Below are 18,313 nucleotides of genomic sequence, written 5' to 3' on the forward strand. Positions count from 1 at the left end.
CTTAAGATGAGAGATCATCACGCCTATGTAATTACCTATTTTTTGTCTATGTTCACATTAATTTTTTTTTTTTTTAACTTAATTCACATACTTGTAAAGTTTTTTTTCCCCGTAAAAAAAAAAAAAAAAGCTGTGAGGCCAAAAAGGAAGGCTTTCAAAATCACCCCAGGAATTCAAGAACTCAAATTACTAACCATGTCTCCTGTCAATATGCCTGGTCTACAGATGCATCCACACCTGTAGGATGTAGGATTCAAAATGGCGATACTGACTATTTGGTTGCAAGGTCTTTTACCTCCTTTATAAGTTCTTTTATAGGTTCTTCTTTTGGCTCTTCTTCCTCTGTCTCCATTGGTAAAGGCTCCTCCATAGGTTCTTTAATCGGCTCTTTAATCTTCTCTTCCATTTTTTCTGCATAAAGATAAAAATTTCCTTAGTATTATTAACAAACAATTATAGAACCAAAAAAGATGTGCTTTTATCAGTAAGCTTTGCTTCTACTGTTGTGCATTGAAAAAATTTTAATGTGTTTTCGCCACATTCCATCCTCCTTGTGCTTTACAATGTGTGCTTATAAAAATAATCTTATCTCCTGTAGCATGATCTACTTGGGACTGGACAAGGAAATACTGCAGGACAACCTTTAGCTAGCTGTTAAAAAGCTAGCTAAAACGTACCGATAGAAACAGCCAAAACAGTAATAAAAAATATCATCCACATTCAAATAAGTATTCAACTTCTAAAACAAAAAGTCTCAAAATTCTTAAGTTTCAACATGAGATACCGGGACTTTGGCAAGGAAGTTTTTTGTTTGTTTGGTTGGTTTTTGTTTTTTTGTAAGTACATCATGCAAAAGCTGTGGAAAAAAGCTAACTGGAAAAACATTAAATTTAAAGAAAAGCAAGAAGAGAAGCCTTGAGGTCTTCAACTTCATTGCTAGCCACTTTGTGATGTATGTGCAGTTGAGAGTATTTCTTTCCCATCACAATGGCAAAGACTTCCTTTGACTTCAAATTGTCTCTTACAAACAGTATTTATTAGCACTTATGGTCAGATAGACTGACGTTCCTTTTGGAAGTAAGCATCCAATTACAAAAAAGTCTACACTACGATGAGAAGTGTTTTTTTCTGAATTGTTCTAAATTAAGGCATAGGTTTTTAAATGAAGCATCAAAAGATAAAACCAGAGAGGGAAGAATTAAATTTACTCAAGTAACTCAATAAGGAGTTAATAATAAATGAAGTATATACAGAGCTAGGATTACATAAGGATTCCAAAACTTCCAGGAAATATTTTCTAGAAATTAATCTGCATGCAACATTGAAGGCCACCTTCAGATTAGAAATGCTGTGACAAAAAAACATCTGAAAACTCATGGAGACTCATCTGAAAATTGCACTGTACCCACTTAAAAAAACAACGTATAATCTTCAGTCAGCAAAACTGATATTTGCTTAGATGACTTCACATCACTAAATTGCAGAGCTATTATTTAAACCTGACTTATTAGAAAGATGAGTATCAATTACTTAAACTATCTCACTGCGTAAGTGTTTGGAATGTGTCTAAACAGAGACTTCTTGTTACTAAGAATTCATGAGAGAATAAAAGCAAGAATTATTTGCTCTGACTGGATTTTTTTCCCCAAAAAAGACTCTCTAAATTGAATAAAAGCCACGAGATTTTTGCCCCTTCTTCCTTATTTGTGATACAAGAATTTGCCTCCAAAGGAAAACACCCATTGACATAATGTGGATTAAAATAATGACAAGTCACAGAATATGACCTGAATACAACTTGGGAACTGGGGGGCAGGAGGTAATTTCCCGTTTCTTCATATTTCAAAACTTATCATACACTTAGCTTTTCATGAACAACAGACTTTCCTGGTTTACACTCTTTAAAATAAATGATGCCCCCACCTACACCTTTCTGTCTGTCTTTGAGATCTCGTCAAACAGATGAGTAGGTACAGTACTTACACTCCACTGGAGTGGAAAGACGCACTTATTTGCGTGTTCCAGGATATCAAAGCAACTCTAGAACAAAATACTCTTTCAGTACAGTGGGAAACGAAGAAGCTACCACTTTCAGACTCATAAACAGCTTAAATGTCTTTAGTTAGGTATTGGAATGGGTAGCCCAGGGAGGCGGTTTAAGGAAGGAGATGTTTAAGGAAAGGTTGGACCTGGTGCACTTAGGGACATGGTTTAGTGGGTGATATTGATGGTGGGGGATGGTTGGACCAGATGATCTTGGAGGTCTATGATTCTAAATGGCTCCTTATAACCAGGATTTCAAGATACACTTAAGGCAGATACTGGATTAGAAAAATTCTTGTTCACATTTTCAAACACAACCATTAATGGCCTAAGCAATTTTGCCTGGGATAAAGCTGTATTAAAGTACCTTTTTCTTTCAGTTCTTGGGGTTTTTCCCATGTTGACTCCAAAGTCCTATTGTTGTAATAGTAAGTCTTTCCATCTGCTGTTTTATACTCCGTCCACTCAGAGACTGCTGTTGCTCCAGCCAATGTAGCAGGTGAAGCGGCAATAGCAACCTGAGGATGGATCATAGGTACAATGGGAGGTGCCATTCCTGGCAAGACACCTATATAAAGGAGAAACAAAAAGAGGAAAAAAGAAAAAAGGGAAAGAAAACAAAACAGTAAATGACAATGAAATACCTAAGAACAAAAGCCTAGCACTTTACTGACTTACTTTACAGAGTACATAAAAATTATTTTGAAAATGAAATTTGAAAGCAAGGCATAGTTACTAAATTTCCGTCCTATGTTTTCTGATCAGTAATGCCTGCGTTACCAAGAAAATTAGATAAATAAAATTTTAATTAATTTCCAATTCTACACAGCACAAAGCCTGTTAGTTTTTAGACATTTCCTTTAACACTTCAAAATGAAGCATTATGCTAAGAAACCCATCTTTCTTATTTCTCTGTAGCAAGTTATAATTAAACAGTGGAATAATTCTGTCATTTTAACATACTCCTAATGCTTTTGTGTAAAAAAAAAAAATGTTGGTTTGAATTTCAGCCATACAATACAATATGGATCAGAACTCTGGTACATCTTAAACCCTGACTTAAAAGTTAACATAAATTTAGAGCCTTGGATAAGAAGAAATAAGAATTAAATTACTTCAGATTGTGTGATGGTTTTGTTTAGTATTGAAGATTGGAAAAAACATTTTATTCACATCCTAAAGCAAAATGTCAAGCAAATATGCAAAGGTAAAAAAGTCAAAATGCTACGTTATTCTATTAATTCTCTCTTTATCCCAAGAAAATGGATATATTGAAAGTATTTTGAATGACAACTTCCATAAAAGTGAATTGGATAAGACTAGCACCACAAGATCATAATTTTGAGCTTTTACCATTTACATGAAAAAGTTTCATTTTAAATAAGGGGAAAAAGTACACATTACATATTGCCATAAACTAACTTCAGTAAATGGCATTTCTTAAATGCATAATATGAAAAATGAAAATTTATACTAAGACACACGTACACGCACACCAACATGCAAGCACAATCATGTCACTATACATGTGGAAGTCAGAAAAACAAAAATCCACACACAAGAAACTAATAACTAAGAGGTATGGGCATGAAGAGGGTCACAAGTATTACAGAACTCAGTGATTACAGAAAAATGTACTGGATTTTTTTTTTTTTTGGTACAAAATAAGCTACTACTAACAGTTAATTGGAAAAGTTGTTTCCTGGCCAAATACGATATTTGCATTTATACTGGTCTTGAAAATAAAGTATATATATGCAATTAATTGGGGGAAGCAAATAAATAAATAAAAAATAAACAACAACATTCACTACCATGCCAACTTACAGACAAAACGAACTAAGATGGTTTTGAAAATTACCGGTCTTGGTGGTAGCGACTGTCTTTACATACGGGCAGCTGACTATTTGCATCATTGCTACACCTGTAAAACGGATAAGCAAGCATGTTGGAAAGCTGCCATTGTACGTCAGCTACCACTGGGAGTCTGGATGCTACAGATTTCCTGCTACAATTTGGAATGCCATTTTCAGCTGGCAAAAAAGAAAGCCGCTTTGACAGGAAAAGGTAAATTATTTTTGCTCCAGAATTTTATGCCAGATCAAATTTAAAACTGATTTTAAGCTGCAGCAACAGTTTCTGCCTACATTAAGCCATCTGTTTAGCAATTACTGGGATGCTGCTTAAAAAAAATAAAACAAAAAACCCACCATGATACTTGAATGACGACTCAGGGGTTTAAGTTCATTCTAGGCCAGGTAGCACCAGGGAAGATTATGCTAATGGCGATGTTTTCCACTGGCAGCATTTGTTCAGACAGATCCATCAGAGCAGCAGCAAAGTGAAACTGACTGTCTTTGCTTCTTTCAGTCTGCTGCTGCATTTAGGAAGTAGTAGCAAGAGTAGGACAGATTTAAACTAGTCGGACTAGCAAGGAGTGGTGGGATGAAATCCAAGTTCAACCCAGAGGAAAAGGTGAGGTGATGAAGGTCATTAAGGAAAGGCTGGAGGTGGAAGAAGGGGAGGGGGGTAGTAATAAAAGCCATGAAGCCGCGTACAGAGATACAAAAAGCTGCACTAGGTCAGTGGCAGCAAACATTTTCTTCATTTTTTGTTACCTAGAATGTCACAAGCTGAAAATGCTCTAAAAACAGCATTAGTTCTCCAAAGCCATCATGCAACTGTTCTGCTCTCCAGCTGTGACACAGGCCACAAAGGGGAAAGCATCTAATCCTCTTCAGTTAGATGAAAAATTCATTAGGAAATTAGACAGGTGTAAGGGGAATGCATTTCCAAAATCCTTCATGTTAGGATACAGAAGGAAACTGCACAAATTTTCTCTACATTGGTCTAGTTTTGACACTTGGAAACTGAAACACTTCAGAAACTTCCCCCTAAACTGTTTCAATTCCATCATATGAGGTTGGAAATCCTCCAGGCACAAAGTGAAATTAAACCCCTGTGTTTATAACGAATGTAAGTTCTATTTTTCTTCATTACAGATGTAGTATCAAAAGTGTACTAAAACTATTGCCAATTTATTTCAAAAATATTTGCGAAAAGATAGAATTGTAATGTTCTTTACTAATTATTTCAATGAAAGAATCCAAAACAAGTTTTATAAAAAAAAGTATGAATTGAGACACAAAAACAATGACTCAAACAGCACTGAATGAAGCATTTGTCTAAATTTGGGAGGGGGGGTCATGTTATGTACTCAAAAATTCGTTTTGTTAAGGAAGTTACAGCATGTCTTAGAAGTGGGTCAGTATAAATAATGCCATCTGCGGGACTGCTGAAATTAGAGATACCACAGCGCAGATAAGACTTAGCAAAAAGCCAAGCTGTTTCCTCTGCCAAGTTCATTTTCAAACATACAGCTAACTTTTAACATATGAATTAAGAGAAAGCAGACTTACTTTTTAAGATCTGAGATTACGAGATATCACTAATCAACTCTTCCATTGCTCCGTCTTACTACAGCATAATACAGAGATTAACTTTGCAATCACATGACAATGGCATTCATCAACTCTGTCCCTGTAACTTGAAAGCAATCCAGCTGATTTTATATGAACTGCTGAAAGCCCCAAACATCTATACATTAAAAACTTTGTAAGCCTTTTTGAATTCACCTTTTACTGCCTTAGAGTCATTTTCACTTCTCTTTATTTTTTTTTACTATAAAATATATATATATTTTTTTTATGGTGGTTGTAAACCATTACAGTCAACTCAGGTTAGAGCTAGCTGAAAGGAGTCAAATGGTTTTATTCTGTAATCAGGCAAAATAACAAATTAGACTCATCAGTGGAAACGTGCTCTTTCTGCTAGGTATCCTTCTCGTGTGTTACGGGTTCAACCCCAAAGGCTCATCTCACCACGAGAACAGAAGAGGCCACATCTACACTTACTACCACTGAAGCTCTGAAAGAATCGTTTTCAAGCAAGAGTCTAAGGAGGAGGTGACTGACGCTCTTCCTCTGTCATTCCTGCTGCACTGCATTCTGTACTCAGTAAGTTCTTTGACTGAGAACTTACAAAAAAAAAATCAACCAACCACACAGCCCAGGGTGTCCATTTTCACTGGCACTCACCTCTGCTAGTTTAACCATTCGCATTTCACCAGACAGTTCACAGCTGAGTAGGCGATTGTATCTTTCAAAGATGCATAAGAACCCTTCATGCTATTCTGGTTCTTTGCTGACAACGTCAGAAACTGCAGTTAAGAGCAGTCAGCTGGCCACTTCTAAGGCTTAGGCATTTCTGTTGTTCTCCCAAACCTCACAAATATAGGCAGCAGAATTCTCCCCACATTCTTTACTCATTTTTCACCCAGCCTTGAATATTATGTTCAGAATGTTTGTCTGTCCTTAAACAAGGAGTACTACGCTGTGATTGCCTTTTCGAGCGTACTACAGATGGAAAAAGCTTTGCCTAGTTATTTGAAAAAGTAATATTCTTCTAGAAGAAACAACTAAAAGTTGGTCCTCTCTTCTAGTTTCTCTCAAAATAAATGCTTTTTATTCCACATATTTCTACCCGATGGGTAAAACGAATACCCCTTTTAACTACTTTGGTGCTTTTAGCTTTTTATCAAAGAGGATATAAGGAGTGTTCTAAAGCATTTCTTTTCATCTAATTAACTAAATGGGAGGTTAAAGCCATCCATCATATGTACTGCATCTAGGCATTGAGTGGACAGCAGGCAAGTAGTCACCTCCCTCAGCCTGTACAGAGCAAGAAAGGTGAGGAGGCAGCTCAGAGCTGCTTCTTTGTAATTCTTCATCAGAAACTAACTTGTATCCAACACAACTGGGGTCTCAAAGCTTTCCTTGCAACGGAAAACCACCAACTCTCATGTATTTCATTGTACTACTACACACTGAAACAGAAGTAACAGGAACTGTATCCATGAAAACCGGAGTATTTAAGCAATGAGTGGTTTTAAGGACCAATTAAGACCTGTTCAGTGATTACAAAGAGCAGGTCAAGTCCAAAATTTTGCCAGACTAAAATATTTCCTTCGGTATCTAACCAAATGTTTTTATCAAAACTTGATAAAATATAACTAAGCCAGGCACCAGGGGGCTCCCATCTATGATGTTGTCACAATGGTCTTTACATCTGAAGCTTAGGGATAACACCCTGGCATCCTGAATGCCTTAATTTAACTGTCCTCTATTTACAGCTCAACATGTTGCTTAAACATTCAGCATCACACTTAATAGTTGCAGAACAAAGGAACTACAAACACCCAACATCGTTCCAGGGCAACGCATTTGAATGGTAATTTTTCCTGCTCGTAAATTATTTTCATCTAACTTTCTTCGGCTATAATCCGTGTCCTAATAAGCATTTAAGCCCCAGACTCGAGCTCTATACCAAACAAGCTGAAAAAAGTTAAAGTGATATTGTAATTGGTAAAATACAGAGCTACAATTTTCTCAGTCACTTACAGATTCTGTCCAAAGCTCACATTTTTTTTTTAATAGGATGACGAGATAGACACATGCCATAAGATTAGGAAGTGTTTAGTGCAATTCTTATATTTCCAATCATATAAAAGATAAAGGGTTACATGTTTAAATGTAGCTATTTTCTGGTATGGATATCAAAGAATTAGAAGTCAAAAATTTCATTTTCATTGTTAATTAAAAAGTCTGTCTGCTAACCCTGAATTCTTTCAAAAATATTCTAAGTGGAGAGGATTCAGGCAAGTTCCATACACAGTGGACACATGAGTGCAAACAAATTGACAACATGGACATGTAGCGGACAAGACAATTACAGTTCGCCAATTTACCTGGAAGTGGAATAGGCATGCCAGGAAGGGGGACACGAAATGGAGGTACCATTACTGGTGGAAAAGCAGGAATTGCTGCAGTTGGTTGAGGTACTGCATGAGGAACTGCAGGAGGCAATGTCTGTGGGACTGGCTGGGGTACAGTCTGCACAGGTGTAGCAGAAGGAGCAGAGGTTGAAACACTGACTGATGGTGTGGCAACTGAAACACCCGAACTCGGGGTCTGGTCTTGTGTGGTAGGTGCTGATAAAAAAAAAAAAAAAAAAAACAGAGAACACCTTGTATCTTAGGTACTACAATATATTTGCTGCAAACATACTGGCTCTCTGTTTCCCAACAGATGTCATATAAGCAGATATGCTTAGATAAAATCAACAGGAAGACATTCTTGGAAAGAAAAAAGCCTTTGCCTTCTCTGTAACACTATGTATTTACAAAGAAAGGCAATGTCAAGTTTTACTTTGTACCATTCTTTATTCCTAACAAGTCTCTATAGTAGTGCCAAAAGTATACCAAAGGACAAACAGAGCTTGCTTAGTAAATAAATTAAATTCTACTCTGTATCCCTGTTCAGAAGAATAAAAAGGAACACTGCAAAGAGTTTCAAATGGAAAACGTGTTCATTCTTACACTGCACAAACAAAGGTGGTTTATTTTTAAACAAGCATAGTGATCGCAGCACGTGCATGACAACAGTCTAGCTAAAACTGTGCTTATGAAGTTGTGATCCAAGAATGGAAAAGTATCAATTTAAAATGTGTAATTAAGCACGGAAAAGCAAAGTACTTTTTTTTTCAAAGCTGCAAGAACTTTCTTGGACTTCAGTGCCTCCCAGTGGAAAAATACAATATCACAATTCAATTCAGCAATCCCTGTAGCACAGCTGAAATCAGCATTTAACCAGGAACAGTGCTACACATCAAAGCACTGACAAAACAGAAGCTAGAGATCCAAGTGATTAAAGCTTACAAAGATCTTACAAATCTGTACTCCTCCACCAAACCTTTGGAGAAGAGGAACTGTTGAAAAAATGAGTTAACCAAAAAAACACCAAAACCCACCAGCTCATGAACACATTACATATAGGCACACCATATGTCTCCGTTATTTAACGACAACCAGAAGCATTCCCAGTAGGACACCAGTATTAAGGTTTTTAGATAAAGATTTTTGGCCTGTTGTTAAATGTTTCAGGACAGGTGAAAGTTCTTAGCACTGCCTAAAATTTAGGGAAACAGAGTCAACAGTCAGTATGTCATTTCTTCTGAGTCCTGTGTCAAATCAGTACCAGACAACAATGAAGCTTAGCTAGAAGCCCCAGTCTTTTACAGGCCGAGCCTGAGAGTTGTAAAATTATTTTAAATCATGAAATTTCATCACCTAGGTATAGACACCAACAGTAACAGTTCTGGAAAGCAAAGACAAAGTTTAGCAGGTAGAACATGCAGAAGTAGAGCAGACTCTTAGTGTTTCATATCAGGAAAATTTGTTTCAGAGAACGTGCATACATAAAGTGCTATTTCAAAAGCAGGAGTAGTTCTCAGAAGCCTAGGCTAGCACCTGACATTCACCTTCCACCTGCTTCTTGCTACCCATCAAAATGGCTATAGTCTCTAGTTGATGACACCAGACCGTATTTCAACAAAGCAACTGAACACGATATTAAGTTCTCCTTCAAATTAAAGCCATTTAACGCTTTGAGCCATACAAATTATTTGCTACTCTAATGATCTGTCTGCCCTCCAGCGCTAACTGGAAGCACAATTTACAGGCTACCTTAACTTGACTCCCGTTCATTTGGGAGAAACTGTAAATTAAGCTTGACTTGGCTCACCTGCTACAGAAAAATGGTGAAAGAATTGGAGGGGAGGAAACTATCCAGTACAGCTGGAGTTCGAACAGGTCAGCAACTGCTGGTCTTCTGCACACTCTTTGGCCTGACCACTGCACACATTCTGCCAGCACAGCTACAGTCGCCAAGACTATCAAACAACAGCATGCCAGACCAACATAAATGTTGCGCTTTCAGAAGCCCGGCACAGACAGTAACACTAACCAAACCTTTCCTTGATAAGCACGCCTTGCTTTGTCCATGCTAGGTGATTTTTATTTATTTTTTTTTTTACTCAATTGTTTGCTTGTGACACACTCCTGCAAATAGAGTTCTAATACATAAAATACAGCTCTGTGTAGATGCTCTGCACTAGAGGCACTTGTTAGCACATAGATGCCAATCAACTTATATAACAAATTATACTGTTTGCACGTAGATACTCTGTAAAACATGCATTATGTCCATGCTGCATAAATTCAGTCCCCATTCTCTTGAGGTTCCCTCAGCTGGAAAATCCTTGGGAGCAAAGACTCAGCCCATGTAAACAGCAGTAATTTTCAGACTATTATTCAAAAGTAATCAGTGAGTAATTACGGGTCTAAGGACGTTCTTTTTTCCATTTTTATGCAACTCTAAAAAATGGGAACTTACAAGGCTTAGTCGGAAGACTTCTAGCAATAAAAATAAGACAACAGAAGCAACTCAGTTCTGCAATTGACCAATTCTATGCAGTCCAGAAGCAGCACTGGAAGATTTCCTCTTAAAGCAACAAATGCAATTTTGGAAACAGAGGAAATTGGTACAACTGTAATTCCTACCTCAAATTAACTTTTGTGAAATACTTTTAAGATCAGTTTAGCTTTAAAGTCAAAAGGAAATGGATGTATAACAGCTCTGAGATGGTAACAGCAGGAAAAAGCATACAAAGACCTAAAGAAAAAGGGCTGCATACTGACTAGCGATTTACTCACTTGAATACAGTACTGGTCTCCTAAATAAAAAAGACGACACGCAAGGGTCTTCTGGATTAAATGCTGTACTTTAAAAACTTATTCTACTTGATGTAGCAACTGCTTCCTCCTGGATATTAAGTTTTTGCTGCAGCAGCTCCCCAAAGCAGCATCCCCAATGTTGCAAAGCTTGAGAAACCCCGAGGTACTCACTGGAAATCGTCTGTGAAACTGACGTGGCTGTGGTTGTGGTAGAGGTGGTGGAGGACTGAGTACTCGAGGACGTTGACGGAGACGCTGCAGATGCGGGACTGCTGGTGGTTGGCGTGGAGGCACCTACTGCTTGGGCCTGGGCCTGGGCTTGGGCCTGGGCAGCCAACATCGGCGTCAGCTCTGACTGCTGAATAACTTTGACCCCATCTGGCTTAGTCCATGCTGACTCACGTGTACGTGCATTATAGAAATAGACCTGCAATTTAAAAACATCGCCATCAAACAACTGTTTTTCTGGAGGGGAAGCACTCAAATTGGTGTATCTGCTCCCCCTCTAAGCATAGGTAAGCACTACTAATAAGAGGATCAATGAAAGTATAGGATTTTGTCACACAATCACTTTTAAAAGATCTGGAGTTTCCGTGTGCAGGACCATCTGACAACATCTTTACAACAGCAGTAGACACACATCACTTTGTTGGTTCCGGTATTCATCTTACCTTGCCATCTGGAGTTTTGTTTTCTACCCATATCTCTTCCGCTGGGGGCATTGCTGGTGTTCCAGGGGCAGTGACAGGCGGCATTCCCGGAGGGAACATCATACCAGGAGGCGGTGGCATGCTACCCATGGGAGGAGGCATAAACGGTGGTCTCTGAAGACATAACAATAATAATAATAAAATACAGTTTTCAAGCAGGGTTTTCCCTTATTAAAGCACCAACACACGTTACAGCTATGGTAAGGCTAACTCCACCAGTCTGGAGAGCTTCTTTGACAACTAACGTTACCAGTTCAGAGCATGCGCTCCCCGACAAACCACCACCCATGGCAGAACAGCTGTAGGAAGCACTTCACACCTGAGATGTTAACATGAATGCAAAGCAACAGAGAAGAGTGGCAGGAAAACAAGTGGGGTGAAAGAAAACTCCTCTCACAAAAAGGAGAAAATATCCTAATGCATGAAAGAAAGAACGGGAACTGTCCCCGAGTAGCTGCTGCTCAGATGTCCCTAGCTGTGAATCAAAGATTTCCTGCAATACCCCAAACACACAATGACTCTCCCAGTGAAGAAACACCAAGAGATTAAATCACACGCAAGCATCCTATTTATTAGCATGGCAGAGCAGCAGATTTCATCCAACCCATTATACTTCTCAATTATCCGTTAAGTAAAATACTAACTAGCGCTAGTTCAAAAAACCAAGAAAATCAAATTACAGCTTCACTAATGCATCATCTGAAGAAATTCAGAATCGCCCTGCGCATCACTGTTGCACATGAACCTGTTTTCTGCCTGTTTTCCAATTAAAGGTACGCTGAGTTCATTTATTTCACCCATTTATTTGGACCGTTCTGAAATTTCCCGTGCAAATTTCTCCTTGGTGAATCACTCCAGTTTTAAATGAATTTATGAGTCAAAAGATTTCCTCTTGATAAAGGCAGTATCGAGACAGTCCACTGTAAAAAGCTTCTAGCTCTACACTCGTAACTGACAGGCTTGATAGCGAAATGCACACATGCGGCAAGAGGAGGGCTCTGCTGAAGCTGGAATGTGTGCAGGAAATCCCGCGTAACAGAAACGGGGTGGCTCCGTGACACGCCACACGCACTGACTCGGAGCTGCACCCATGCACTGAGAATCTGAGTCCTGCCCTTTGTGGTTTTCAGCGTCTGCCGTGTCCTTGGTTTTTGTCTGTACTTGGTTTCTTTTGGAAGTTTCCCTGAGATCAACGTTTCTGCTGCAAGACTGATATTTTGAACTGCTTTTTAAATTCATGTACCAACTCGGAGTTTTACTGAATACTACCCTACTGATTATAAAGGAAGTCAAGAATACATGGACAGAATTAAAAACAAACAAAAAGAGCCATTTAGGTAACAGCAGCCTTTCACTCCTTCCTTCCTTGACTACTCCTCTACAGCTCCTCCATCTGGCCATTGGGCGATCTCTCTCTCTGCTGCTCTACAAGCCGCACCAAGAACCCCCAACAGCTCCCTTTTTGCCACTTCCTGGAAAAAAGAAGTTAGAGCACTCCAGGGCAGTCCAAGAGCAAAGGAAGGGATCCCAGGCGTGCAGTCATGAATCGAGAACAACCCCTCAGCTGCACACCCAGCACACCTTCTCCTCCATTCCTACACCACCACCTTTAGCACCAGGTGCAAGGCAGGGCACAGTGCTGACACGGCGCGAGAACACAGACACGCTTCGTGCGGGGATTCCTCGTGTGGTAAGGAGCCACAGAGGACGCTCGCTGCATGGCACAGTGAGACAGTGACGATGTAACAGCTGAGAGCTGAAACACATCCGGAAAATAAATCAAACATGTAAGGAGCTAGCAGCAGCTAAGGCTTTGGGCTTCAAATGAACTTTGACTGATTCGTGAAACTGCACAGCGCTCAGGAAGCAAGGCCCAGCACTTCCCGCTGTGCATGCTCTGACACCTTCCCTTGCTTCAGCAGCTCTCAAGGCAGCGAACGGGCACAGGAGCAAGTGGTGAAACGGGATCACAGAGCACCAGGAGAAAGGTGCAACAGGGGGAAATAGCCTTACATAACCTTAGGCTGAGCACGAAATCGTACCCCAGAACAAGGCCCCTGGTGCTAAATGAAAGGAACAGAGAAGACGGCATCCAACGAGACGAGCGGGGCTGTTCGCATCCCTCACACTTACTGTTTCCATCCTCGGTCCCACAGGACTTTTGTTCACCTGAGGAGGTTTCAATGAAGCTAACAGCTATTTCACACCTCCCTGAGCAGCCCAAGTTGTAACAACACGCTACGTGCCCAAGGGAAAAGAAGAAACTCTTATGGAAGACACACACTATTTTTTTCCTGAAATCTTGTGCTCAAGATGCTACCCTCACACTAAACTAGGCCGCAGTTTGCTGCTGTTCTGTTTCAGGCGAAATGCAGCTTAGGGCCTCGTTCCTGCTCTAGTGGCTTCCTTGCTTCCTTTCATCCTGCCCGCCGTTTGCCGTACAACTGTTTGCAGAGTTACACAGTGAACCCACCTGCATGAGGAGGAATGAGGATAAATGCTCCCACAGCAATGCTGCCGGGAACACAGGTGAAGCAGGACCCAAAATACCATGAAATAACCCACAACACTATTTTCTTTCCATCTTGCCCACGTCCATACTTTCCAGAGTACATTTCGCAGCACTAGCGTTTACTGTTCAGTTATAACGAGTGGATTTGAACCCTTATTTATAAACCGCACAGCAATATTTTACCACCTACAGTCCCACACGGTAATTACACTGCCGTTAAAACAAAACTTTTCTTATTCACAAATACGTTGTGCCTTTCAAACTGTCCACGTCTCTGAAAAGTAAGCAGAAGAACTTGAAGACACACCACCACGAGAGACAAGCAGAAATCTAACTTACTTGAGCCCAACAGGCTCATGGCAGGCTCAAACTAATCTTGTAGATGCCAGGAACACCCAAAGTTAAAAAAAAAAAAAAAAACACAAAACACAAAGCACAAACCGAACACCACCACACCGATCATAAGATAAAGAGCGCTCTCCCTCTGCTGAGAGGGAGACAAACTTATGTCAGCATGAGGGCGACATGCTGCTGATCCAGGCAAACACTAAGCCTAGTCTTAATTTTTTCAAACATTTACTTTTTGTTTTTTGGTCAGTCTGTTGACAACTTCTCGTGCATTCCTAATGACACAACCTTCCGAGAAGAGTGCTGAAACAAAACACACGGGGTCACTGGTCATATACCTGCTTCTCAGAGCTACTACTTGTCTATCTAACCAGTTCCTTGGTGATCTAAAACAACAACAAGCTTCCACGGCGACTACAGGCGTAGTTCACGCAGGACCTTCAGTGGGATTCAGTTCGATGTAACGCGGTAGCTTCCCCGTCGGTCTTTGTGATGAACCGTCATCACCTCAGTGAGCGGCTACGGCACAATTAAGGTTACCCTACGGGACCGGTGCACGCCTCACACGCCTGCTTCCTCGAGCTCAGAAGCCTGAGCACAACTGAACCCTGCGCTGCACATGGCCACAAGGCACCAACGTGAAGCCAGGTTTTAGTAAACATTCTGGTGGTGAGTTCACCCTAACTGCGTGATTAATTTAGAGTTGCCTTAAGGAACTAAATGTAAATTGCTTTTATATTACCCCGTGTGTGCATGAGTTTCATAATACGACACAAGAGCCTCAAGAGCTTTTATCATGCCCTGTTTTTTTCACCCATCTCAGCAGCTCTCCTCTTCTTAACACTGTTCATGAAAACGAACGTAAAGAAACCCTAAGCCCCAACTCTCCAAATCAAAGGACCACCCAGCCGTTCGTTACCTGTAGGTGCGGAGGTCCCATCGGTGGAGGAATCCCTCCCGGAGGAGGCATTGGAGGCATGTTTGGGTCGAACGGAGGGCGTCCAAACGGGGGCCGAGGTGGCGGCGGAGGACCTCGCATCATCCCGAAGGGCGGAGGAGGTCTCATGAGGGGTGGTGGGCCTCTCATGACCGCGTTCGGCGGGGGCGCCGGGCCACGGAACCTCAGTGCTTGCTGCTGAGCCATCCTGCGGGCGAGGCCGAGACAGACACACTTCACACCTGCTCACCACCACACCGAGGCATAGAAGTTCTTACAGTGAAAGGGGAAGGGCCCTCGTGAAACACAAAACGTGGGAAAAGGCCAGGCTTTACTGAACAAAATAAGCGCGCAACCACTTCAACGGGGGCTTCCCCTCCGCAGCTCCCGGTGGTCACCCCTCGATCACCACCTCTCCTCACATAGGTGCGCAACCCGCACCCCAGGGGGCAGCAGGCGCCGCGGGCACGCGTCCCGCCGGCCCCGAGCCCCCCGGGGCTCGGGGCGCCCCCCGGGGCTCGGGGCGCCCCCCGCCCTGCCCCCGGGCTCCCCCAGCTGCTGCTACCCGCGGGGACCGGGCTCGAGGAGGGGGGAGGGGGGGGGGGGGCGCCCGGCCCCGGCGCGGCTCCGGGCCCTGCCCCCCTCCGCCCGCGCCCAGCAGGCCCCGGCCCCGCAGCCCGGGAGCGCGCCCGGGCCCCAGAGCCGCGCCCCGCAGAGGCCGCAGGGGCCCGGCCCGGCCGCCGGCTGCCGCGGAGCTCCGCGAGGCGCCGCCGCCGCCGCCGCCGCCCCCCGCCGCCGGCCCCCGCCGCGCCGCGCCGAGCCGCGCTAAGGCCGCAGCGGGCCGGGCCGGGCCGGGCCACGGCCGGCGGGAGCCGCCGCACCTGATGTCGCCGCCGAAGCGCTCCGCCGCCGCCTCCCCCTCGCCGCCGCCTCCCCCCGCGCCGCCGCCGCCGCCGCCCCGCTCCGCCATGGCCGCCTCGCAGCGCCGCCGAGCCGCTGCCGCCCCGGCCGGGCCCCGCCGCGCCCCATTGGCCGCCCCGCGCGTCCGTCAGGGCCCGCGGGGGCGGGCGCGCCTCGCGATTGGCCGCGGCGCCCGCCGACTTTGAATGGAGGAAGTCAGGTGCGCCGCGATTGGCTGCCGGGGCCGCCCCGCGCCGCCTGCGGAGCGGGGTCGCGCCTCACGTGATCCGGAGAGCGGACCGGAACTGACGTCACGCAGGACGGAACAGGCCGGAGCGGGGGAAAAAAAAAAACAAAAAAAAAACAGGAACTGCGTCCAATCAGCGGGCAGAGCGGGGGATCCCCGCGCACCAATCAGACCGCGCGAGCGGCTGCGCGCTGCCAATCACAGAAGCCAGATCGGGAGCGGCCCGCCCTGTGACGTACCAGCGGGCGGTGCTCGGGCGGCAGCCAATGAGCGGGCACGGGCCGGGGCCGGCCAATGGGGAGGCAGCGCGGGCTCCGCGCGGCCGCCGGGGGGCGCTGACGGGGCCGGGCCGGTGCCGCTGCGGCCCCGCTGAGGGGCGGCGGCGGGGGGGGGCGGCGCTGCCGGGCGGGGGCGCTGCCGGGCGGGGGCGCTGCCGGGCGGGGGCGCTGCCGGGCGGGGGCGCTGCCGGGCGGGGGCGCTGCCGGGCGGGGGCGCTGCCGGGCGGGGGCGCTGCCGGGCGGGGGCGCTGCCGGGCGGGGGCGCTGCGCCCTGAGCGGGCCGCGGGCGGGGACGGGCCGGGGAGGCGCCGCGGCGGGACGGCGCGTGGGGAGTCCCGGAGCCGTGGGGGCGGCGTGCTTTGGGCTGGGGCGCCGCCCCGCCGTGTGCCCCGCAGCCCGTGTGCCTGCAACGCCCGCGGCGCGCCGGGCAGCGGTGATCGCTGGGGCACGGTGCTGGCCCTGGCCTCGGGGGGGGGGGCTGAGAGAATAAATATAGGTAAAATAAATAAATAAATAAATAAATAAATAAAATGTGTCCTGTGCCAAAGCACAAATAAACGTGCAGGTAAAGGCTGTGCCAAGGCGCCGCAGGAGCCGGGAGCCCAGGTGTGACACCGGCGTTAGGCTGCAGCCGTAGCACGTTGTACAGCCCCGCTGGGACGCCTCCCGCAGCCGGCGACGCGTCCCAGAAGAGAAACAACGAAAGCGCGGGGCGACGGGCAGGCGGCCGCCGCCTCCCCTGCGAGGCCGTGCGGGCACGCGGCGGGACAGCGCCGGCCGTCGGGGTCCGGGAGCTTGCAGAGGCAGCAGGGCTTCCAGCCCTCCCCGCTTCGATCCCGGGGTCCCGCCTTTCCCATCTCTCTCTTTCTGCCAAAAAGAAAAAATAAAAAAATAAGAGCTTTTTTTTTTTCTTAAATAATGAAAATAATCAGAATCACTAAGGGACTTTTGATACTGCTGTGTTAAAGAGACTCTTGGATACTTTGATTTTGCTGCTCAGTTTCTTTATTCACGAGTTTTGCTCAAAATCGCTGCGGCGACGAGAAGAGCTGGCAGCTGGTGGGGGCTGCGGCCCCCCGGCACCTGCGTGCCCCGGCCGTCCCCGGCACCCCCGGTCCCGACGCGTCCCGGCCCTGTCCGTGCCGGCGCTGTGGGTGGCAGCAGCCCGGGCCCCCGTCGCCTTCACCCCTCCAAGGAGCCGCAGGAAGGAGCCGGAGGTGCTCTCTGCTGGCTCTGCCCCAACGGCGAGATGAGCAGTGTCTGCCTGACGCTCGGCGAGGGGAGAGGAGATGAAACCGTGCACCAGGCGTCCCCACCCCGCCTTCCCCATCAGAAGTGATCAGTGCCTTCTGACAGCAGGAGATTAAAACGATTTTTGGACATGATAGCTTAGATCCTCCCCAAACAGTGGGGCTGTCTGTCTTCCACTAGTGTCTTTCATCCCCTTTTTCATCTGCTTGTTTCAGGATTGTCTCAATAATTTATTAATTACGGGCTGGCAGATAGGAGCATCTGCAGGGCCCTTCTCCATGTTCAGCGGAGAGCTGGCCCCATTCCATGCAGAGCCCCGCTGTACTGCAGCCCCCTCCCTTACTGCTCAGTTTTATTTTCTAAAAAATGAAACAAAACAAAACAACAACAAAAAAACAGCCAGTAATTCTTGGACTACAGCTCTCTCAAGAGCAATTAATTCTGAGGTGCACAGT

General features: G+C 45.0%; 1 protein-coding gene across 5 annotated transcripts in view; it reads right to left on the minus strand.

Moving 5' to 3' along the window:
• Window positions 1–16,372, minus strand: part of TCERG1 (transcription elongation regulator 1) — a 35,972-nt gene extending 19,600 nt beyond the window's left edge. The window contains exons 1-8 of one of the 5 annotated variants that reach the window (XM_083798452.1): window positions 16,064–16,372; window positions 15,165–15,390; window positions 11,347–11,499; window positions 10,847–11,102; window positions 7,850–8,092; window positions 3,905–3,967; window positions 2,411–2,611; window positions 296–411 (exon numbers count right to left, since the gene is read on the minus strand). In XM_083798452.1, the coding sequence (XP_083654578.1) occupies window positions 296–411; window positions 2,411–2,611; window positions 3,905–3,967; window positions 7,850–8,092; window positions 10,847–11,102; window positions 11,347–11,499; window positions 15,165–15,390; window positions 16,064–16,152 (1,347 nt within the window). In that variant the 5' untranslated portion in view covers window positions 16,153–16,372. The remainder of the gene's footprint in view (window positions 1–295; window positions 412–2,410; window positions 2,612–3,904; window positions 3,968–7,849; window positions 8,093–10,846; window positions 11,103–11,346; window positions 11,500–15,164; window positions 15,391–16,063) is intronic. The other 4 variants (XM_083798451.1, XM_083798454.1, XM_083798453.1 and 1 more) reach the window with 4 other exon arrangements.
• Between the last annotated feature and the right edge of the window lie 1,941 nt (window positions 16,373–18,313).

This window comes from Anser anser (genome assembly GCF_964211835.1).
Source record: "Anser anser genome assembly, chromosome: 14".
Lineage (NCBI taxonomy): Eukaryota > Metazoa > Chordata > Aves > Anseriformes > Anatidae > Anser > Anser anser.